Genomic DNA, 21,097 nt, shown 5'->3' with positions numbered 1-21,097 from the left:
CGCCTCGGGCCGCCGCCCCCTCCCGGGTGCCCTCCCCGACGCTGGCATCACGCCGTTTGCTCGCGCGGGCTGCGGTGCAGTGGCGTGGGGAAGCGGCCGAGGGGTGCCAGCGGGTGATGGGGGAGCCACAGGGCGGGGGACCGCTGGAGTCCTCACTCCTGAGGGACGACCATTTTATGAGGTGGGGCGCACGGCTTAACCAACCTTAGAGAAAGAAACCGAGGTGCAAATCCTACGGCAAACTCGTTTTGTGGTGGGAAAAGGCTCCGCGGGGTTCCAAACGCTCTCACTGGGCGTGGATGGGACGGGCTGGACCAGAAGACCAGTTTACCCCCACTTCCCCTCCCCTGACCCGGTTCTCCGGGGCCAATTCTGAGCTCTCCCACCCTTCCGTCCATGTTTTATGATGAGTCTTTCAAGAACCATTTTCAGTTTTACACCCCGGAATGCTTCATGGTCCCCTCATGCGTCCTCGGTTACTTATCTAAAGACGCATTCAATATTCCCGAGGTGAGGGAAGCTGAGCGAGCCTGGGAGTCCGAGAAAGCTGGGCTCCCAGAGTTGCAAGGGTCCCACCTGCTATATCCTGCCCACTTGCTTCTTGCTGTGCAGAAATACTATTAATTAAACGGAATTTGCTCCTTGAGCTTTCTTTTCCTTCGTCTCTAGATTTCATTATTTCATAGTCCTGTGTAGATTACAAAATATCTTAAGGGAATACTTTTCTAAAAGATAAACTGTCGGCAGAACATAAGCCAAGAATGTCATGGAAAAATCAACATTAAAAGGGGGGGGGAGTGGCACGATGCAAATACCGTTGATTATTTACACAAAGAAAGAGAATTGACAAAGTTATTGCTCAATTTTGAGTGGATGAGCTGGTAAATACCACCATACATATCAAAGCCGGAGAAAACACACACAGGAGTTTGCAGTGATTAAAATCCACCTCCTCCTGTTTGTCACTCAAACACCCTTGGATCTCATTGCTCCTTTTAAACTGACAGGGCTGTCATGAGCTCTTTCTGGCTGCTGTACGGTTAAGTGCCACAAGAGCCCTCTGTGCTGAGTCTTTGTTCTCTCCCTGGGGCCCTGTGGTTGAAATAATTAGCAGGGAGGTTCCATCAAGAATCAGACACTGAGGGTCCCTGTACTGTACAGTCCTATATAGAGTGTATTGCAAAGAAGTCAGCTGGAGGCTTTTGCCCCCTGGTGGTCATCAAGGATGTCTGTGACACAAAATTAAACAAAGATGTATGGTTCACAGATTAAACAATCTGACTGTTTTCCCCAGAGCTCTTCAGAAAACAGGAAAAGAGAAGGCAAGGTTCAGAAGTAAGAACTTTGAACTAAAGCATGAGAGACCAAACAGGAAGCTATTAATCTATATACATAGCTGAGAAATATGTGACTGAAAGTCAAATGAACTCAAATAGATGAAATATATGTGGTTTATAACCAAAGTATCATTCTAGAAAAAGTATTATTCAAGTCCATTGATCTTAATAATATATTTGTATGATGATTCGCTTACTGACTCAGGAATGACAACACTGATTATCTGCTTTTGTGTGGTAACATACTCTTTAAGAAATTCTTTAGGAAGATGAAAGACTTAAGTCCATTAATCTTACAGTGGGAAAGAGCACTGCCATAGGAGTCAGAAGACTTTAGTTCTAGTCAGAAGTTTCTAGTTCCAGCTCTGTAAAGCCTTATGCAAATGGCTTGAACTTTTTGAGCTTTCATTCCTTCATCTCTAAAATGGAACCATAACTCACAGTGTTCTTTAAATAGTGCATGATAAAGTATCAACTGTAAAACCCTGTATGTAATTGAGCTGTCTTTCTTATACTTTAAAGTTTGTTCAGTCACTTTTTTTTGGAGTGTACTCTATGTGCAGAAAATAGCTTCAAGAAAAAAAGGAATGAAAAGAACAAAAGACCATGATATATTCCTTTTCTTGATAGTAGGAGAAGTAGATTAGTGGTCAAGACATGTCTCATCTGTAGGTTACTATAGAACCCTATTTTTGTTCTGCATATCTAAGGCGATAAAATCCTGATCAAAATTGGGCTCTGAGATACCCAAATTCACATTTTTTGTTTGTATCAGAAAGTTAATTTATTAACTTACAGGGGAAATATTTCCTCCTGGCATATTACCTTTTAAGGAAACTAAGATTTGGAAGTTCCTGATGCATGTTTACTAATTTATTTACCATTAATATAGAAAATATTGAATGTGTATTATATACTAACACTTTTAAGAATAAAATAAATGTTTATCTACCTCTTAGAGACTCATAGCCTATTAGCAGAGAAAAATGCATCAACAATTACAGCATAGTTTAATAGTATTGTGGCTTCTGTCACCTCTGCAGGCCCCAAAGAAAATATATAAATAGATAGAAGTCTAGATGTGTATAAGATATGTATAAAGTTTTATAGAGATACAAAGTAGAAGGTCTGGGAAAATATGCTCTTTATGATATTGGCTTTCAGACTTTGTCTGCAAATTTCAATATAGTTTCTTTGTGAACAGAACTTGATCACAGTGACAATATGAAATCCATGCTTTCTGCCCTGCTCTTCCCCGGACTCCACCCTATTTTCTGCTTGATCTTTTGGTGATCTGAGAGAGGAGGTATCTACTTCTAATTGAGTGAAGATCCTAGGATCCTCTTACTGTGCTAGGTGAATTTGAGAAGAAAGACCAAGATCTGAATCCCCTAAGGAAGAAGCTGTAGAGACAAAAGACCTCCTGGTTCCATTTATAGGATCTTCACTCTTCCCACTTATGGTATTGAAGCCTGGTTGTACCACTGAAGTTCATTTAACCCTTAAATTGTATCATATTTCTTCAGGGTGAATTATAGAAGAACTTTAAATCCCTGGCTTTCAAGCTTTGAGAACCTGATGAAAACTACTGATCTCTCTAGAAAGATGCTCTTGCATATTTCTTACACCCACTAAAATCTATCAAGGTACCTCAGGCTAAGAATCCTGATCTAAAGATCAGAGCAGTGGTTCTCAACCTTTTTAAAATATACACATCATGACATCAATAGAAATAATATTTGTACAACACACTGGGATAAATGAAAGGGAATTTGGAGACAACTATATGGGCCATGGTGAAAAAAATGTTTACTTTATGTTATGTACTTTTAATGGGAAAAATAAAGTCTTCTCCAAAATTTAATGAAAAACCTGAGATTGTTTTTGTAAATATAATGTTTCATATGCATGGTTTTATGATTGAAATAACTGCTTGCAGTTCTTGAACAAAACAGTTTAACAGAAATTCCTTCAAATTCTTGATAGTCATTATTGATGAGAACTTAGTTAATACAAGTAGGTGACAGAAACTTTTTACAACCATTCGAAATGTACAAGTATAAATTATCATTGATAATTTTTGTTGATAATCAAGTATAAATTATCAATAGCTCTTACTTTTTTCCCACTGGTAAATATAATGTGGAAATATCCAGTGATAATGTGAGTGGATTTGGAATCTACTCAAACATTTTTCACATATACTATATATTGCAAATGACAAAGTTCTAATGTGCAGAATATGATTGTGTTATTAGAGCTATAATTTTGCAGCTAACTTGAACATGACTTAAAGGGCACATCAGATATAAACAAAAGGAAGAATTCAAAATATATGAAGAGAGAAATTGGGAGCTGTATTTAGCAGGCTTTTTTGCCTTTCCTGATTACACCTGAGACTGTGAGTTCTGGTTCTTGATACTTGAAACATGCACTTCTCTTGTAGCTCCAAGGCTTGTTTATGATGGCCTTCTAAGAAGTGATGCCCTGGTGGTAGAATACTCCTTGGGTTTGCTCAACAAGTTCTTCATTGTGCTTACCACCCATGGGCATATTAGAGTGAATCATCAGACTCTGGTTTTTTTTTTAGGCTGCTTTCTGAGAATCCCTAGATCACAATTCTTCTGGCAAGGAGTGAATTACCTAGATGTACAGACTACTTCAGTTCTTTCAGGTCACTCCTAGGACTAGATAGATAACTATCTTACAGTATATCTATAACTATAACCACACACCAAATGAAGTATTTCACTTAAAAGACTACACCTTATATAGTTAAGCTTGTTAAAAGCCAAAAAAAGAGCGAGAGATCATGGACCCAAATAATACAACCTCTTACATTTGAAATGACTTGGGCAGAGTTACAAGTATAAATTAATATAGCACAGATAGAATATATAAGAGCTGAGAGTGATTAAAGTTATGACTAAGTTATGTGTTGCCTTCACTTGGTTGTAATTTTCCTTAAGTTTTTTTCCCCCTCCATCCCTTCCTTAAGTTTTATAAAAACTTTAACTTTTACTAATTTCATTTAACTGTCAGCTTCCAGACAGGCAATAAAAACCACACCAGTTATTTGCAAATAGATTTTTAACAAAGAATTATTTTTTATTTTTATTTGTTTTTTGGAGTTGGAGTTCTACTCTGTCACCCAGGCTGGAGTGTAGTAGCACTCTCACGGCCACCGCAGCCTCGACCTGCCAGGCTTAGGCGATCCTTCCACCTCGGCCTTCCAAACAGCTGGAGCTATAGGCACACACCACCACACCCGGCTAATTCACCACCACACTGGGCTAATTTTTTAAATTTATTGTAGAGATGAGTTCTCACCAAGTTGCTCGGCCTGGTCTTGAACCGGTGGGCTCAGGCAATTCTCTCATCTGGGCCTCCCAAAGTGCTGGGATTAAAGGCGTAAACCACTGCACCCAGCCAGCAAAGAATTATTAACTAGATATAAAGCTAAGTAGGAAACTAAAAATAGTGAAAAGAGGGATCTGGGCACAGTGGCTCACACCTATAATTCCAGCACTTTTGGGCGGCCAAGGCGAGTGGACTGTTTGAGCCCAGGAATTTGAGAACAGTTTGGACAGCATAACAAGAATTTGTCTCTATAAAAATAAAAAAATAAGCTAGATGTGGTGGCATGTGTCTGTAGTCCCAGCTATTCAGGAATCTGAGGCAGAAGGATCACCTGAGCCCAGGAGTTCCATCATGCCACTGCACTCCAGCCTAGACAACAAAGTGAGACTCTGACTCAAAAAAAAAAAAGTGAAAAGAGAAATCTAAGGTATCAGAGAGGTAGCAACTCCTACCACCTTAAGGCCCTGGGGGCGGGGGGGGGGGGGAAGAAAGGAAGCAAAGGGAAAAACATAGAACCTTAGAGGAGTGATCCCACAGAACTGAAACTCAGGTCTCTGAGGAGAATTCACTGCTCAGCTGGTGTTGGTATCTCTGAGCTTAGAGGAGTGGCTCCATGGACCCAGGGTTCTGGAACCGAGACCTCTGAGGCAGGAGCCCTGGCTAGCTGTTGATGGTGTCTTTGAGTAATGAAAACAACAGAATTACAGAAATACTATTATAAACTGGATTTAGCTGCTGCTACAAAAAATAAATGCTTCTACCAGGATGAAGAAGCATTTCTACATGAAGCAGACAGGAACCAAAAGGCCACAAGAATCATTCAGGAGGTAGACAAAAAGGAGCAAATCTTGTTTTTCCTCAGTCTTGGGGTCTCCCTCTAATATCCCCAATTAGCAGAATATACCAGATCCAACTGGCAAGGCAAGGAAATGTGATTTTCAGAGTCTCGGCTCCAGCATCAAAGAAGAGTAAAAATGGGTGAGTTTTGAAAAGAGACAATAATTTATTTTTTTATTTTTATATCCATCCCTTGCAGTGATGAGACAATAATTTAATAACTGGCTCTTGACTGACATGGAAATTAATGCCAGAATGGAATTTATCTGCCATCCTCTGTTTACATATATCTCATAAAGACAGTTAAAGACCTTGCTACTTCCTGCTCCTCAGATGCAAACAGTATACTGCCATCAGTGTACTGGAGCAATGTGATACTGATTGAGTAGTAGAAATACTCAGTATCTCTGTGAACTATGTTATGACAGAGAGCAAGAGATTGATATAACCCTGAGGCAAGATTGTGAAGGGATATTGTTGTCTCTGTCAAGTGAAAGCAAACTGCTTCGGGTGTTCCTTAACAATTTATATGTAGAAATAAGCATTTTCTAGGACAATAGCTGTATACCAGGTGCCAAGGGATGTGTTGATTTGCTCCAGCAAAAATACTACATATGGAAGAGCAGGTGCGAGTGAAAGCATAACCTTATTAAATTTGCAATAATCCACGGTTATTCTCCAAAATCTATCCATCTTCTTCACAGACAAAACAGGCAAGTTAAATTGGCATGAGGTAACTTTCATCACCTCTGCTTCTTTCAGCTCCTTACTGGTCTCATTAATCTCTGTAATCATCCAGCCCCCAACCCCAGGGAAGCAATATTTTTGTTTACTATCCTGGTGTGTGGGAGTGACAGGAGGGTTTCCCAGGGCTTTACCTTGTCCCTTCATACTATAGTGATCCTTATTTCTGAATCAGAGAAACAATATGGAGATTATACCAGTTATCAGTTTCTTTGTTCTAATTATATATTCAGAAACTGATGAAATCACTACAGCGTGGTTCTATGGTCCTACTTGACCCGTTTTTATTCAAACTTAAAACTTCATCTGTCACCTGGCCACCATAATCCCTTACTTAACCTAGTGGACTGTAGTGGTATTTTGGGTCCCCAGGAATTAATGTCAATTTAGACTAATATTTATTTATTTATTTAGTCAGGGTCTTACACTGTCACCCAAGCTGGAGTGCAGTGACACAATCACAGCTCACCGCAGCCTCGACCTCCTGAGCTCAGCCAATCCTTCCACCTTGGCCTCCCAAGTAGCTGGGACTATAGGCATGTGCCACCACACCCAACTAATTTTCTGATTTTTTTGTAGAGATGAGGTTTCACTGTGTTGTCTAGGCTGGTCTTGAACTCCTGAACTCAAGCAATCCTCCTGCCTTGGCCTCCCAAAGTTTTGGGATTACAGGCGTGAGCCACCATGCCCAGCCTAGAACTAGAATTTAGATATTTCTAAAAATCTCAATATTCCTTTCCCCAGCACAAGTCATTTTAGGAAATGGCTACCAATTTCTGTGGAGAAAACTCAGAGGAAAGTTTTTCAGTAGATACTAGTACAGTTCTGTAGAGCCCTTTTTTGAAGGGACCTAGCCTGCCTTCAATTAAGGAACTAAGTGAGATCTTGGAACTCTACATTGTGGTGACTGAAATCATATTTTTGGCCACCATCTAGGAGATACTGTCGGCTTGGTTCCAGACCTACAATAAAGAGAAAATCATAATAAAGCAAGCCACATGAACTTTTTGGTTTCCCAGTGCACATAAAAGTTATGTTTATACCATACTATAGTCTATTGAGTGTGCATTGGCATTATGTCTTTAAAAATCTACATATCTTAATTTTAAAATATTTTATTAGCCAGGCATGGTTAAAAAAAATAATACTTTTCTATTCCCAGCACTTTGAGAGGTAGAGGTAAGAGGATTACCTGAGCCCAGGGGTTCAACACTAACCTGGTAAACTTGGTGAGACCTCATCTCTAGAATAAATTTTTTTTTTAAATTACTAACCAGATGTGGTGGCACGCACCTGTGGTTCCAGCTACTTGGAAGGCTGAGGCAGAAGGATCGCCTGAGTTCAGCAGGTCGAGAATGTGGTGGCCGTGAGCGTGCCACTGCACTCCAACCTGCGTGACAGAGTGAGACTCTGACTCAAAAAAATAATTAATAAATACATAAATAAGTAAACAAACTTTGCCAAAAAATTGCTAACAATCATCTGAGCCTTCATTGAATTGTAATCTTTTTGCTGGTGAAGAGTCTTGCCTTAATATTGATGGCCGCTGACTGATCAGGGTGGTGTTTGCTAAGATTGAGATGCCTGCAGCAGTTTCTTAATACAAGACAACAATGAAGTTTGCCACATCGATGGATTCTTCCTTTCACAGACGATTTCTCTGTAGCATGTGATACTGTTTGGTGACGTTTACCCACAGTAGAACTTTCGAAATCGGAGTCAGTTCTCTCAAACTCTACCCCTGCTTTATCAACTGAGTTTGTGTAATATTCTAAATCCTCTGGCCAGCATGGTGGCTCACACTTATAATCTCAGCAGTTTGGGAGGCCAAGGTGAAAGGATTGCTTGAGCTAAAGACCAGTCTGGGCAACATGGCAAGAACTCATCTCTACAATAAAACAAATAAAAATTAGCTGGGCATGGTAGCACACACCTGTAGTCCCAACCACTTGGGAGACTGAGGAAGGATTGTCTGAGACCAGGTGGTGAAAGCTGTGGTAGCCGTGATCTAGCCTGGGCAACAGAGTGAGACTCTTACTAAAAATAAAAATAAAAATACGTGAATCCAGCCGGGCTCGGTGGCTCAGCCTGTAATCCCGCGCCTTTGGGAGGCTGAGGTGAGTGGACTGCCTGAGCCCGCGGGTTCAAGACCCACCTGGGCAACTTGGCGAGACCTCATCTCTACAGTAAATTAAAAAATCAGCCGGGCGTGGTAGTGCATGCCTGTAATTCTGGCTACTTGGAAGGCTGAGGTGGAAGGATCGCCGGAGCCCAGTAGATCGAGGCTGTGGTGGCCGGGAGCGGCCACTGCACTCTAGTCTGGGCGACAGAGTGAGACTCCAACTCAAACAAACAAACAAACAAACAAAAAACCCATAAATCCTCTGTTGTTATTTCAACAATGTCCACAGTTTCTTCATCAGCAATAGATTCCATCTTAAGAGAGAAACCACTTCCTTTGCCCATATATAAGAAGCAACTCCCCATTCATTCAAGTTTTATCATGAGTTTGCAGCAATTCTGTCACATCTTCATGCTCCACTTCTAATTCTAATTCTCTTGCTATTTCCACAACATCTGCAGTTACTTCCCCTGCTAAAGTCTTGAACCCTTCAAAGCCAACCATGAGGGTTGGAATACACTTCGTCCAAACTCCTATTAATGTTGATATTTCGACCTCCTTCCATGAGTTGTAAATGTTCTTAGTGGCATCTACAATGGTGAATTATTTCCAGAAGGTTTTCAATTTACCTTGCCCAGATCTATCAGAGGAATCATTATCTATGGTAGCTATAGTATTACAAAATGTCTTTCTTAAATAGCAAGACTTAAAAATTGAAATTGCTACATGATCCATGGGCTGCAGAACAAATGTTGTATTAGCAGGCATGAAAACAACACTCATCTTCTTGTACATTCTGACGTTCTAGGATAACCTGGTGTACCATCAAGTAGCAGCGATATTTTAAAAGGAATCTTTTTTTCTTGAGCAGTAGGTCTCAACAGTGGGCTTAAAATATTCAGAAAACCACGCTATAAACAGGTGCGCTATTTTCCAGGCTTTATTATTCCATTGATAGAGCACAGACAGAGTAGATTTAGCAAACTCTTTTTTTTTTTTCTTTTTTGAGTCAGAGTCTCATTCTGTTGCCCAGATTGGAGGGCAGTGGCACCCTCACAGCCACCATAGCCTCTATCTGCTGGGCTCAGGTGATCCTTCCGCCTCAGCCTTCCAATAGCTAGAACTAAAGGCATATGCCACCAAGCCTGGCTAATTTTTCTTGATTTATTGTAGAGAGGTAAATGAGGTCTTGCCAAGTTGCCCAGGCTGGTCTTGAACTCCTGGACTCAGGTAATTCTCTCACCTCGGCCTCCCAAAGTGCTAGGATTATAGGCATGAGCCATTGTGTCCAGCCAATTTAGCAAATTCTTAAGGGCTAGAATTTTGGGAAAGGTAAATGAGCACTGGCTTCAATTCTGTCACCAACTGTATTAGCCCCCGATAAGAGTCAATCTGCCCTTTGAAGCTTTGAAGCCAGGTATTAACTTCTCCTCTCCAGCTATAACAGTGCTAGATGGCATCCTCTTCCAAGAGAAAGCTGTTCTATCTACATTGAAAATTTGCTGTTCAGTGTAGTCACGTTCATTGATTATCTTAGTTAGATCTTTTGGATAACTTGCTGCAGCTTCTACATCAACACTTGCTGCTTTACCTTGCACCTTTGTTATGAAGATGACTTCCTTCCTTATGAACCAGCCTCTACTCACTTCCAACTTTTCTCTTGCAGTTTCCTCAGCTCTCTCAGCCTTGATAGAATTGAAGAGAGCTAGAGTCTTGATTTGGTATGCTGTAGCTGGTTTGATCTTTTATTCTTTCTCCATTTCGGCGTTAAGGCTTTGTTGCTTATCAATTCATGTGCTCACTGGAGTAGCTATAATTTCCTTCAAGAACATTTCCTTTTCATTCACAACTTGGCTGTTTGGTTCAAGAGGCCTAACTTTTGGCCCATCTTGTCTTTTAACATGCCTTCCTCACTAAGCTAACCATTTCTAGCAAGCAAATCATTTCTAGCTTTTGATTTAAAGTGAAAGAGATGGGACTCTTCCTTTCATTTAAACACTTAGAGGCCATTGTAGAGTTATTAATTGGCCTCATTTCAATATTGTTGTGTCTCAGGGAATATGGAGGCCTGAGGAGAGGGTGATAGACAAGGGAATGACTGGTCAGTGGAGCTGTCAGAACACATACATTTATTGATTAAGTGTGCCATCTTATGTGGTTGTGGTTTGTGGCATCCCAAAACAATTACAATAGTAACATCAAAGATCACTGATTTGGTCGGGCACAGTGGCTCACACCTGTAATCCCAGCACTTGGGAGGCGCGGAGGCAAGAGGATTGTCTGAGCCCGGGGTTTTGAAACCAGCCTGGGCAACTTGGCAATACCTTGTCTCTACAATAAATCAAAAAATTAGCCGGGCACGGTGGCATGAGCCTGTAGTTCCAGCTACTTGGAAGGTTGAGGCAGAAGAATCACCTAAACCCAACAGGTCGAGGCTGCAGTGGCTGTGAGCATGTCACTGCCCTCCAGTCTGGGTAACAGAGTGAGACTCCAACTAAAAAAAAAACAACAAAAAAAGAAAGATCACTTATTGCCAAACCAGATATAATATTAATAAAGTTTTAAATATTAGGAGAATTACCAAAATGTGATACAGAGACATAAGGTAAGCACATGCTATTAGAAAAGTACCAGCCAGGCTCGGTGGCTCAGCCTGTAATCCCGCAATTTGGGAGGCTGGGGTGAGTGAATTGCCTGAGCCCACGGGTTCAAGACCCACCTGGGCAACTTGGCGAGACCTCATCTCTACAATAAATCAAAAATTAGCCGGACGTGGTAGCATGCGCCTGTAGTTCCGGCTACTTGGAAGGCTGAGGCGGAAGGATCACCGGAGCCCAGCAGGTCGAGGCTGCAGTGGCCGGGAGTGGCCACTGCACTCCAGTCTCGGCGACTGAGTGACACTCCAACTCAAAAAAAAAAGAAAAGTGCCAATAGATCTACATAATAAAGGGTTACCACAAGCCTCCATCTCTAAAAAATGTATATCTGTGATGAACAATAAAACAAAGCACAATAAAATGAGGTATACCTATGTATGTGCCAAGGTGTGTTTTTCTTTGTATGTATCCTGTTTGGACTTTTCTGAGTTTCTTGGATCTATGGTTTATTGTTTTTATTAAATTTGGAAAATTATCAGTCACTGTATCTTCAAATTTCTTCTATTCCTTTCTTTCTTCTCTTCTGGGATTCTAATTTCATGCAAGTTAGACCATTTTAATATTGTCCCATGGTTTTGTTTGGTTTTTTTTTTTTTTTGAGTCAGACTCTCCCTCCGTGGCCTAGGCTGGAGTGCAGTGGCATGCTCACGGCCACCCCAGCATCAACCTGCTGGGCTCTGGTGATCCTTCCACCTCAGCCTTCCAAGTAGATGGAACTACAGATATGCACCACCACGCCCAGCTAATATTTATGTTTGTTTGTTTGTTTGTTTATTGTAGAGAGAAGGTCTCACCAAGTTGCCTGGGCTGGTCTCAAGCAATCTATTCGCCTTGGCCTCCCAAAGTGCTGGGATTACAGGCTGAGCCACCAAGTCCGGTCATACCACAGCTCTTGAATGTTCTGTTTTGTGTGTGTGTGTGTGTGTGTGTGTGTGTGTGTGTGTGTTCTCACTCTTTTTCTTTTTGCTCCCTTTTATTTTAGGCATGGATAATTTCAATTGACCTATCTTCAAGGTCACTGATGCTTCCTTCCACTGAGTTCAGCTTACTAATAAGGCTGCCAAAGGAGTTCCTGATCTCTGATATTGTAATTTTTATATCTAGAATTTCTATTTGACATTTCTTTGTGGTTTCCATCTCTCTGATGAAAACACTACACCCAATACTACATCCAATTGTTTACACATGCTGTCTCTATCTCTATGTTGTTGTTGTTGTTGACTTTTTTGTTTTGTTTTGTTTTTAGATGGGATTTCAATCTCTCCCAGGCTGTGGTGCAGTGGTAGATCATAGCTCACAGCAGCTTTGAACTCTTGGTCTCAAGTGATCTTCCCACCTCAGGTGATCTTCCCAGCCTTCCAAGTAGCTGGGATTAAAGGCACCAGCCAAAGCAGGAGGTATAACACCTCCAAACTTTAAACTTTACTATAAGACTACAATAATCAAAACAGCCTGGCACTGGTACAAGAACAGGCATATAGACCAACAGAATAGGACAGAAATTCTGGAAGAAAAATCTCTATTTCTTTGCCAGCTCACCTTCAACAAAGCCTCCACCAACAAACACTGGGGAGGGGTGAACCTATTTAGTAAATGGTGCCAGGAAAATTGGCTGACCACATGCAGAAGATTGAAACAGGATCTCTACGTATCATCATACACAAAAATCAACTCTAAATGGATCGAAGACATAAACTTAAAACTTCAAACTATAAGAATCTTAGAAAACACAGGAGACACCCTTATGGGAATCTTAGTAGCCAACCAATTCCTGATCAAAAAACCCCAAGTGCCCATGCCATAAGAGATAAGATAGACAAGCAAGTCTCATTAAACTGAAAAGCTTCTGCAAAGCAAAAGAAACCATCAAGAGAGCTGGGAGACAGCCCATAGAATGGGAAAAAATATTTGCCAACTGTATATCTGTCAAAGGCCTAACATCCACGCTCTACAAGGAACTCAAATGTGCCAAGAGGAAAAAAAACCCAGTCCCATTAAAAAGTGGGCAAATGGGCCGGGCTCAGTGGCTCAGCCTGTAATCCCAGCACTTTGGGCGGCCAAGGTGAGTGAATTGCCTGAGTCCGTGGGTTCGAGACCCACCTGGGCAACTTGGCGAGAACTTGTCTCTACAATAAATAAAAAATTAGCCGGGCATGGTAGTGCGCGCCTGTAGTTCCAGTTACTTGGAAGGCTGAGGCAGAAAGATCTCCGGAGCCCAGCAGGTCGAGGCTGTGGTGCCGGGAGCGGCCACTGCACTTCAGTCTGGGTGACAGAGTGAGACTCCAACTCAAAAAAAAAAAAAAAAAGAAAAATGCTTAGCCTCATTCATCATCAAAGAAATGCAAATCAAAACCACACTGAGATACTCCCTAACTCCAGTCAGGATGGCCATCATTAATTACTCAAAAATCAACAGATACTGGTGAAGATGTAGAGAAAAGGGAATGCTTCTACACTGTTGATGGGAGTGTAAATTAGTACAACCTCTGTGGAAAACAGTGTGACAATTTCTAAAAGATCTAAAAATTAACCTTCCATACAACCCAGCAATCCTCCTTCTGGAAATATACCTGGAGGAACTCAAATCATTCTACCAAAAAGATATGTGCACACACATATTTATTGCAGCACTATTCACAATAGCAAAAGCATGGAACCAACACTGTTGCTCATCGAAAGTGGACTCTGAACAGTTACCATAATACAATAAAAAGGAATTGGCAGTAGTGGGTCAGTGCTGCAGGGGAGTTGTGCACACAACATCAATAAAGGTACCTGATCTCAAACCAGGTCAAGTGGGGACCAAAGGGAGGCCCAAACATTGCCTGTACAATAACCACCTGTAAACTTAATCCTGAATTGTACCCCACATCTTTAAAATAAAAAATACATTTAAAAAGGAAGGCAGAGGCGCAAGGATTGCCTGAGTCCAGGGGTTCAAGACAAGCCTGAGCAACTCAGAGAACCCTTGTCTCTACATAAATCAAACAATTAGCCAAGAGTGGTGGAGCACACCTGTAGTCCCCGCTACTTGGAAGGCTGAGATGGAAGAATCGCCTGAGCGCAGCAGGTCAAGGCTGTGGTGGCTGTGAGCATGCCACTGCACTCCAGCCTGGGTAACAGAGACTCTGACTCAAAAAAAAAGGGGAAAAGCCGGGCTCGGTGGCTCAGCCTGTAATCCCGCGCCTTTGGGAGGCTGAGGTGAGTGGATTGCCTGAGCCCGCGGGTTCGAGACCCACCTGGGCAACTTGGTGAGACCTCATCTCTACAATAAATCAAAAATTAGCTGGGCGTGGTAGTGCATACTTGTAGTTCCAGCTACTCGGAAGGCTGAGGCGGAAGGATCGCTAGAGTCCAGCAGGTCGAGGCTGTGGTGGCCGGGAGCAGCCACTGCACTCCAGTCTGGGTGACAGAGTGAGACTCCAACTCAAAAATAAAAAAAAAAGGGAAAAGATATAAAAATAAATTAAATAAATAAAAATAATAAATATTAATAAAATAAAATTTAAAAAGGCACCAGCTACTGTGCCAGACTTAGATTCTTTAATCATAGTTATTTTAAGTAGTCATGATTGATTACATCATTGACCATTGGTGATCAATTCAACCTTTGGCTTCCCTTCCTGGTTTGAGGGCTGGGGGTGCTGAAAGTTCCAACTCTGTGATCACATTTGACTCCCCTGGCAACAATACCCCATCCTGAGGTTAGCCAAGAACCCAGCAAGAGTCACCCCCTAGAGCAAAATATGTTCCTATCACCCAGGAAATTCCATGGGATTCTGGAGCTGTGTCCTATGCTTTTATCGGGACATTACAAAGGTCTTAAGAGTTCTTTGCCAGAAACCATAGTCAAAGACCAAATATTAGAACAAAGATTCTCCTAGAGCCCCTATGTACAAGAGTTTCAATTGCTCTATGTCAGGAACCAGAGACAGAGACCTATGTATAATTCTTCTTTTATCACAATATCACAGAATCCAAGGCAGCTTGGGAGAGTTTTATATACATATGTTTGATATATGTGATTTTTGTACATAGTTTATACTCTAAAATTTTTTGTTAAGTGGATGAATGAATGGGTCTGTAAGAATATTTGGAGAACATGGTTCCAATACTTAGAGGTTTACATTTTAAGTTGATTATATCATGCTTTCAACTTCCTTAAATAAGTACATAGAGTTCCTACCTGCTAGGAACTTCTCCAAAATGTAGTCTACCTTTCCTGTCTCTACAACTTTAACCTTTCTTTTCTTTTTTTTTTTGAATTGGAGTCTCACTCTGTCGCCCAGACTGGAGTGCAGTGGCCGCTCCCGGCCACCGCAGCCTTGACCTGCTGGGCTCCGGGGATCCTTCTGCCTCAGCCTTCTGAGTAGTTGGAACTACAGGCGCCTGCTACCACGTCTGGCTAATTTTTTGATTTATTGTAGAGATGAGGTCTCGCCAAGTTGCCTAGGTGGGTCTCGAACCCACAGGCTCAGGCAATCCACTCATCTCAGCCTCCCAAAGCGCGGATTGCAGGCTGAGCCACCAAGCCCGGCTTAACTTTTCATTCATTCTTCATCTTCTGCCTTCAGCATTCTGTTGAGTGCTGTAGTTGAGCACTTCAAGCTAAACTAGTGTTGTGAGAACTAGTCTTAGGAAATTGGTTTGAATTCTAGTCTACCGATTACTGTGTGACCTTGGGAAAATTACTCACACTCTCTATTTTATCACATTAAAATAGGGTTATTAATACTCATTTCATAATACTGTGAGGGAGAGTAAACTAGACAATATATGTCAGGCACTTAGTGTGATGTCTCTCAGAGAGGTCATCAGTGATTTGTCAATAAGTTCAATGATTTCTGTTCAGCCCTCATCCTCCTTGATTTCTCTTTAGCATATGATACTGTTTACCCTGAGTGGCCTCAGTTTCCTAGACCCTACTGTCTACTGGTTCTTCTTCAAAATTTATCAGTAGCTTTTACTGGTTTTTTTTTTTTAAGTCCTATTTTTAATGTTTGTTACCAAGGATTTATCTTCAGCCTTTTTTTTTTTTCCCTCCCTGCTAGCTTTTCTCTTTGGGTGGGTAACCTCCACTAGCATCCTCCTGAAAGTGCATCTTTCTGTCAATACTCAGGAGTTCAAGATTCACAAGAAATCTAAGTCTAAGATAGTTCTTTTTTTTGGCGGGGGGAAACCAGGGCCTCACTCTGTTGCCCATGCTGGAAAGCAGTGTCATGATCCCGGCTCACCACAGCCCGTACCTCCTGGGCTCAGGTGATCCCTCCACTACAGCCTCCCAAGTAACTGGGACTACAGGTGTGTGCCCACACACCTGGCTAATTTTTGTCATTGTTGTTGTTTTGTAGAGACAAGGTCTTGTTATATTGCCTAGGCTGGTCTCGAACTCCGGGGCTGAAGAGATTCTCCTTCCTTGGCCTCCCAAAGTGCTGAGATTATAGGCATGAGCCACCACACCTGGCCAAGATATTTTAGTGTGGAAAATAAGAATGATTTATGATTTTTCTCTTATACTGGGAAACCCCTTCCTCAAGATAATTGGCTATTCTGTCATATATGATTGAAAGTCTGGCAAACCATTGTGGTAAGTTACAAATCTATTGGAAGCGAATTTGGAGGGCCCTTAACTAGATTCGTAGAAACTATGTCTCATAGCCAACAACCTAAGTGGAATAACTCTAGAATTTCATGGATGGGGTGTGCAGTGTGCAAAATGCCATGCATTTTGAGTAATGAAAGGGGAAGAGAACGCTATTCTGACAGGACAATGCCTCCTTCATTTTCCAATCCTGCATAACTTCCTGCCAATGCATCAGAATACATTTCAGTGGCTTTCAGACTTGTACAGGAAACTTCTATTAGGTGATTAAGCAGGTATCTTAAATGTAATACGTCCAAACTCAGGCTCATTTTATCATCTCTCGAACTTGTTTTTCTTTTTTCATTACTTCATTTAATGGCATCATCATCCATTCAGCCTTCTGAATAAGAAAAGAATACTCAGTGAGCCTTAATTTCTCCCTCTCTTTCATTCCTTGGATCCAGTTATGCCCCCAATTCTAATAATTGATCTTTTAAACTTTAGGTTCCCTCAGAAAAGACCCTGATCTATAGATTTGAGTGCAAGTTCATTTGGGATATAGTTTCAGGAAAGGATAAAGGAGTAGGGAAGTAATACAGGAAAGTGAAGGAAGCCAAACAAATGCACTATTGGGTTGATTACACTGTGGGCAACTAAGGTGCAATACTACTGGGGAACTCAGATGACAGTACAGAACATACCACAGAAGTGTGTCATCCATGAGACTATATACAACTCCCATCACTGGTTAGGGCTTTCCCCATGGATGTAACCTCCTAAGCACTTTTGGCTTGTCTCCACCTTTGGACTGATGGAAAACCATTAGAGAGAATTGCAGATGCTTACAGTTAGAGACCATCTACATGTTTTATAAGGGTGAAACTGATGGGATATGGTGGGGTTACTGACAATGTCTAGCATAGCCTAGACTAGTAGTAAGGGGCAGTGAGGCATTCATTTCAAATGCAACATGTAAGGGGCACAATTTACCTTCATTCTCTCCTCCACCAGTCCCTCACACTTCCAGTTTATCCTCTATGTTGCTGGTAGAGTTAACTTTTAAAAACCACCAATTTTATCACATGTCTTATGAGCATAAGACAAATAAGAAAAAAGCACTGAATAAAGTCCATACTCCTTGATTTAGCATGAATAACTCTTTACAGATTGACTATAGTTACCATTTTAACCTCATCTCCTGCCACTTTATTTTAAATAATTATTTTCTGCTACATGAATGCTTCAAGCACTTTTTGAACTTTTCATACCCTTGAGTGTATTTTTTTCTGCCCCAAATTCCCTCCCCAACCCGACCCGCACCCCCTGCTTCTTTACACAAAAATTTCTTACTAGTCTTTTACAATCCAGATTCCTCTGTAGAAACTTTCCTGCCCTGGAAAAATAAATTGCTTATTTCTCTTTGTTCCTTAACATTTTGTGTGTACCTCTACTTTTGCACTTTGCAGATTGAATTGCATCTTTTTCCCTCACTAAGCTGGGTACTCTTTAAAGGCAGGTCTTATTCATCTTTTTTAGCCCCTGCACATAGAAGGCACCCAATAAAAGCTTACTGAGTTGAATGTATCTGGATGCATGCTAACAAAACAGATTTTAAAAGAAATGGAAGGATTTTCTTAGCAATTTCAGGATATGGACACCATAAGCAAAGAAAGCCAGCTGTAAGAATGAACGGTTGGGACCTATCACAGAAATCTATTTTATATCATTTATTATTTATAAAGTGCTTCAAATAAGCTTTGAGACATCTATTTTTAAGTGTTGGGATTTGCTGTTTCCAAAAGCAGTACTTTCGGTTTATTCCGTAAGAACATATGTTGATCAAAAGAAAAAAAAAAAGCCCCCAAAACAAAAACAAAACAAAACAAAAATAAAATAATAAAAGCAAATGCTCTAGAGCATTATATACATACTATTTCAAATTTAAGAATCCTTAGATTGTAACTTCCCTGGAGTCGGAGACTGTGTGTATGTATTTTACTCTTTATACAACACCTAACTCATATATACACAAACTCTTACATGATTTTTGATATAGCAGTGATTTGATAATCTGTGACTGAATCTATAGCATTTGCAGCAAAAGGGGGATCTGTTAATTATTTAATTCCTCAATATGAATAAATAAAACACGTAAGTTATATTCCCCCAGAACTCTCCTCTGCCAAAAAATGCTTTTTAGGGTGATTATTATTCTATTGTCTCTCTTTCTCATAAAAATTAGATAGCCATCAAAGTTTCACTTTACCTCACTTTGATTGTTATTTCAAAAATTAATGTGGGTGATGATAATGTTTTAAAATGCAGTAGTATTACTGTTGCTATTTTTTTTTTTCTTTAAATTATAATGGTGATGATTTCTATGGTGAAGTTTCTTGTTTCCCCCAGAACTGATCTAGCTTTGGTCAGTAACAACAGTAATAACAGTAGTACAGTTTGAAAAGTTCAGCAGTTGAGAACTTATTATCACTCAATAGAATGGTGGGGTAAGGTGGGGGTTGAGAGTAAGGAAGACTTTGATCTTCCAGAGTACTTGGTGTTATTTGTTAATATTTTTTTCTCTTTTTGCTATTAATACTGGTCCGGCAATACTTTTCCATACCATTTGGTAATGTTTTTTAGTGGTCCAAATGCATGAGTCGTCTGAAGAGGAGCTCAAACCAGCTCAGGTTCCTGTCCTACATAGGTTTCTAATCATCTATAAGAGGATTTGAGATTCAACATTCTCGAGAAAATTGAGATCAATAACATATGCTATCGTTTAATTGTTTCTCTTTTTAGCTGAAATATTCTGCGTCACATTTTGAGAAATGCTGAAAAAGGGGTCAAATTAGTAGCTTGGTCATAGTGACCTGCTTCTAGTTGGTTGTCTTTCCTTAATTATATACAAAAAGTCTATAACTGTTTGAATTTGTTGATACAACTACTTTGTGTAATTTTATTTGGTATGATACTTACTCACTATGTGAAATTTTTTAAATAAGAAGCTTGCTGTATGCATTAAAATATAAGATGTTAGTTTCTTCCCCAGCTCCTTTTGGATACCACTTACTGACACTGTTTCCGTTTCAGGAAAATGGAAAAGAAGACAAAGAAAGGAAACCGGACTCAAGTGAAATTAAAGAGCTTCATGAGGTAGAGTTATCATGGTTAATGCTGAAGAGTAAACTGGATACATTAATTCTTTTATGAAAAAGAAAAGAAGTAGGTATTTAAAAATATAAAATGGCAAATGGAAAAGGACAAACTCATGTTGATTATTAAGCTGACTCATTTGAGTAAGTTGTAGGAAGCTTTCAAAGACAAATTATTTGTGAAGACCTGTTATAAATTATAGATGAATAAAAGTTGCTTTATAAAATCATAACTATTATCCTAAGTACAGTAATCACTAATTTATAGGGTAACTTTACTATAATGCTGAAAATATAATTTGCATGTTAATCACATATAACTTTGTGTTTAAATAAATACAAGACTATAATGAGGTGGAACATTTTCTAGAAAAGGGGAGGCAATTGAAAATAGCTATATAGATTAATCAGTAAATTGACTAATGTGAGTCTTTAAAATATCCTATCACCAAATTTTGAAGTACATAGCATGAGAACAAAAAGGCATTTTTTCACTGTAATTCATAAAATTAACCTTTAATTTCCTCAGTTAAGATGAAATGTTTCTTTTTCACCACAAACACAGAAGACAATTCTAGTAGTAAAAGAAAATGGTAGCATTTTCAAAGTATGCTATGGTCTCAAATTATGTTTCTATAAAGTATTGTATAATTCAAGGATTAATGTACATCTAAAATGATATTCCTAACATATTACTTTGCTAGTAGTAGGAAGATGACATGTTGAACCAATGCATTTTATCTTGTAAATGCAGTAAATAGATGGTGATTACTGCTTTGCTTTTAATATACAGCATTGGATTCTGGAAAAATTAAGTGGGAATGTTTGGTTAACTCCTATTGAGGAAAAGCAATTCTTGTTTAAATTAGTGTTTCTTATCTCCTTTTGAAGAGTTCACAGAGTGTACCAGACGTTCCTATAATAGAGACCAGCAACAATGTGGTGGAAGAAGCAACGGATGAAATCAAATCCCAAGGTAGAGAATTAGCTTTTCACCTACACAACAGAATGTGAAACTATCATTAAATTTTTATTGGGAATACATTCTCCAAGATTTTGCATCTTAAAAATATAATCCAGCTGGGCTCGGTGGCTCAGCCTGTAATCCCGTGCCTTTGGGAGGCTGAGGTGAGTGGATTGCCTGAGCCCGCGGGTTCGAGACCCGCCTGGGCAACTTGGCGAGACCTCATCTCTACAATAAAGCAAAAGTTAGCCGGGTGTGGTAACGCGTGCCTGTAGTTCCAGCTATTGGAAGGCTGAGGCAGAAGGATCGCCGGAGCCCAGCAGGTCGAGGCTGCGGTGGC

The 21,097-nt window shown here is 40.3% G+C and overlaps 1 protein-coding gene across 1 annotated transcript in view; it reads left to right on the top strand.

Annotated features, from left to right (window-relative positions):
- Positions 1 to 21,097, top strand: part of EFCAB5 (EF-hand calcium binding domain 5) — a 195,896-nt gene that overhangs the window by 810 nt on the left and 173,989 nt on the right. The window contains exons 3-4 of the mRNA XM_021713040.1: positions 19,732 to 19,794; positions 20,685 to 20,769. Coding sequence (XP_021568715.1) covers positions 19,732 to 19,794; positions 20,685 to 20,769 — 148 coding nt within the window. The remainder of the gene's footprint in view (positions 1 to 19,731; positions 19,795 to 20,684; positions 20,770 to 21,097) is intronic.

This window comes from Carlito syrichta, unplaced genomic scaffold, assembly GCF_000164805.1.
Source record: "Carlito syrichta isolate Samal-C Ts95f unplaced genomic scaffold, Tarsius_syrichta-2.0.1 Scaffold304000, whole genome shotgun sequence".
Classification (NCBI taxonomy): Eukaryota; Metazoa; Chordata; class Mammalia; order Primates; family Tarsiidae; genus Carlito; species Carlito syrichta.
The sequence above is the reverse complement of the archived record's forward strand: the minus strand, read 5'-3'. Positions and strand labels throughout refer to the sequence as shown.